Genomic DNA, 3,321 nt, shown 5'->3' with positions numbered 1-3,321 from the left:
CCTCCAGCTCCTCTCTCCCCCGAACCGCTCACTTGCCAGCCCTTCGCCCCCGGGAAGAAGAAACATTTCCCGGAGCGCACTCCTCAGCCCTCCCTCCCCGCGCGCTCGCCCTCCCCTCCCCCCGCTCTGTCTTGGGGGAGGGGGGCTGCCGCCTCGGATTGAAGGCCATTGATTTGTATGTATTTGTCCCAGCGCCGGAGGCTGCCCCAGCCGCCCGCGCCGGTGCCGCCGCTGCCAGTGGAGTTGCCTCCCTGCTTCCTTAGGCTGGTTCGGCTACACCAAACATGTCGGCTCCTGTCGGGCCCCGGGGCCGCCCGGCTCCCACCCCGGCGGCCTGTCAGCCGCCCCTGCAGCCCGAGATGCCGGACCTCAGCCACCTCACGGAGGAGGAGAGGAAAATCATACTGGCCGTCATGGATCGGCAGAAGAAAGAAGAGGAGAAGGAGCAGTCCGTGCTGAAGTAAGGACACGGCTCCATATTCCCGCCTCTCTCCCTGCCCTCCGCCCCCTCGGCCGCTGCCTTGCGGCCGCCTGCACACCCCGGATCGCCGCCCTCCCTCTCCGCCGGCGGCGCCAGGGCCACGAGGGCTGCGGCCAGCGCCGGCCGCCTGGGCTGTTTTCTGGGTGTTTGAGCGCGGGGGTGTGTGTCAGGGAGGGAGGGCGCCCAGGCCGGCTGAGGTGAGGATGGCGAACCTTTGGTCGTTGTAATTTCCCCCGGCGCCCCCCGGGCTTTCCCTGCGGGTCAGCTCTGCTCCGGGACCCCGGCGGGGCTGGGGTTGAACCCAGGGTCTACGCGTCCCTTCTCTTTTCCCGCCGCCCCCGTGCGGAGGCAGTGACTGGGGCAAGGAATCCAATATGGCCGTGCACAGGTGCTCCCTGGCCGGACCTGGGCGAAGGCGCGCCGACCCGGGTTGCGGGCGCCGCGGGGGGCTCCTAGTCCCGCGCTTCCGCAGGGAGGCTCTTCCCTCAACGCTGGGAACAGCAGAGCTGCCCACGGTCCCCGCGGGCAGGCGGGCGGCGGCGCGGGCGAGGGGCCTAAGCTCTGTCGCGTCTCGGGTGGGTGTGCGGCCGCCGCCATCTTCCAGCCCCTCCCCCTAGGCGAGTGCTAACACCCTGCACTCTGCTGCTCTTCCTGTTTGCAACTATCATAGTAAATCTGTTTAATCCTGAAGAGACTCCGGTTCCTATCATTACTGCAGTTTGGGATCCTCCCTGCCTTGTGAAGTTCTGCTATTCGTGCACACAGTCTAGGCAGCTGGGGTTTTTCCAAGGGTGGGAGGAGTGAAAGCAGCACCCAAGCATCGGTTTAGCGCCTGTGTAACTTCAGCACCAGGGAACTGTCCAGACGGGGTTTTATTTAGCTTAGAGGATCCTTTTCTCATCAGCCTAGCAGAGATTTGTTTCTACAGGTTTTGCTTTTAAATGTTTTATGGTTACTTCATTTCTCAGTTACTACGTGAAAGAGATTGTGCAGAAGATGTATAACCTTTTCGTTTTTCCAACTCAACTTTTTTCTGTTTACTTGAAATGAGTTATTCACTGAGAGATTAACTTGTTACAGTTTATATTGCAAAGGCGGGGACAGTTCTTTTGCATATCATCAAATATACTTTTCTTATATTCTCCACAGAAATACACAATTGAGAGTGTAGAGTTCCTCTATGAAGGAACTAACACACTGACCTCTACTCAGGTAAATTTTAAAAACAGATTGTTGCATTTAGTATTCTTTCATGCACTTATTAAGAAACAATTTTCTCTGTCTATAGGTATATATTTTCGTATTTTAATGAAAAATACTACTTTAAATAATTTAGGGTGACTAACATGTCAAATATCTATAAATCTTTGAGAAGTATACTACTTCTCACAAAATATTGAAGGACTAAAATAGCAAATGTATTCCTGACATGGTAACTGAAATTAAGAATTTCTTCTTCAAAACTAATTTCTGGGTTTGAATACTTATTTGGGAATGTGTTATTTATTAATAAGCTTGGGGTATGAAAAAAATTAAGAGATTTAAGCAGTTTATTCTAACTAATGGAGGAAGAAAGCATTATTTTAAAAAGCTTTTTGAGCATACTCCTAACTTTGCTTAACTTTATTATGTATAATAACAATGCCAAGCTTTTGATGACTTACAGTTTGATATTTACATATACGAATTTATACTTTTTACTAAAATTGCTAAATTGGTATTGCCAAAATGATGTTCAAATAAATTGTAGTTTTATTTCTTTGACCTTTAAATTTATATTTAAATATAAATTTTTAATAGTATGTTAATCATAGTGTTTATTGGCTAGTTCACTGTAGTTTATATAGTTTATAAATAGATTATAGTAAATGTAGTCTATTTACTGTTGTACTATATGGAAATTTAAATAGAAGTTTTAAGTATTGAATTAGGATTACTCAAAATGAACAGTATATTTTATTAGGAAAATGTAAAAGGGTTTTTCAGGTAGCTACATGTGTATATATTACATCTATATGGAAACCTACATACTATTCAAATACACGTAATATTTTTATATTTATATTTGCATAGGTTAGGTAGAAACAAACATTTTTTAAACATTGATTCATGCATCTAAAGATTGCATTGATGAAAAGTATATATCTAGATTATTTTAAATATTTATTTGCATTTCTCCCTAACTTAGTCTTAGAAAGGAGTCTTACCTCAAAATGGCCTACGTGGTTTCAGAATTATTTTTATATTCATTCTAACAAGAAGTTATTTGGAGGTTAAAACACAATATATTTGGAAATTTAGTTTTTAATGTTCTTTAATATTTTTTTAATAGCATAAGAGTAGGCAAGGAAAATGAGGAAAAGAATAGACTTTATAACAGAATTATAGTAATGAGAGACAAACCATTTGAAGAATTTGCTATTTATTAAATAATATGTTATCGATAAGGTTATTAAATAACAAATATAACATATAAGAAAAGATAATACTAATATTCTTCAGTAATTACTACTTCCCATAAAGTTTTAGGGCCCATTTCTCTGTTTATGACTGCGCTATCCTTTGTTTCTTTGGTGATGTCCATTTAATTGCATGTTAACTTCTATTCTGAGAGAAGGTCATGGGTAGTAAGAAATAAATTGAAATTTAAATTCATGTCTGCTGCCTTTTAACAACTATGTTAAAAAATAAGTTTGATGTGTAGAAAGGTTGAAACCATTGGATAAAAATACTTTTGCATGATCTGTGAGTTTCAGTGTTTATATTAAATATTCATGCAAAGTGGAGTGTGCATGCTCAGTACCATCACAAAACAATATATTGGGATATAGGAAGAAAAT

At 43.3% G+C, this 3,321-nt stretch overlaps 1 protein-coding gene across 1 annotated transcript in view; it reads left to right on the top strand.

The window, feature by feature from the left end:
* Window positions 1-284: 284 nt before the first annotated feature.
* Window positions 285-3,321, top strand: part of LOC105809674 (regulating synaptic membrane exocytosis protein 2) — a gene marked incomplete at its 3' end in the record, with an annotated part of 659,796 nt that continues 656,759 nt past the window's right edge. The window contains exon 1 of the mRNA XM_012643523.1: window positions 285-460. Within this exon, the coding sequence (XP_012498977.1) occupies window positions 285-460 (176 nt within the window). The remainder of the gene's footprint in view (window positions 461-3,321) is intronic.

The sequence above is a fragment of the Propithecus coquereli genome, unplaced genomic scaffold (genome assembly GCF_000956105.1).
Source record: "Propithecus coquereli isolate 6110/MARCELLA unplaced genomic scaffold, Pcoq_1.0 Scaffold2, whole genome shotgun sequence".
Taxonomy (NCBI): domain Eukaryota; kingdom Metazoa; phylum Chordata; class Mammalia; order Primates; family Indriidae; genus Propithecus; species Propithecus coquereli.
This window is presented reverse-complemented; position numbering and strand designations above follow the sequence as displayed.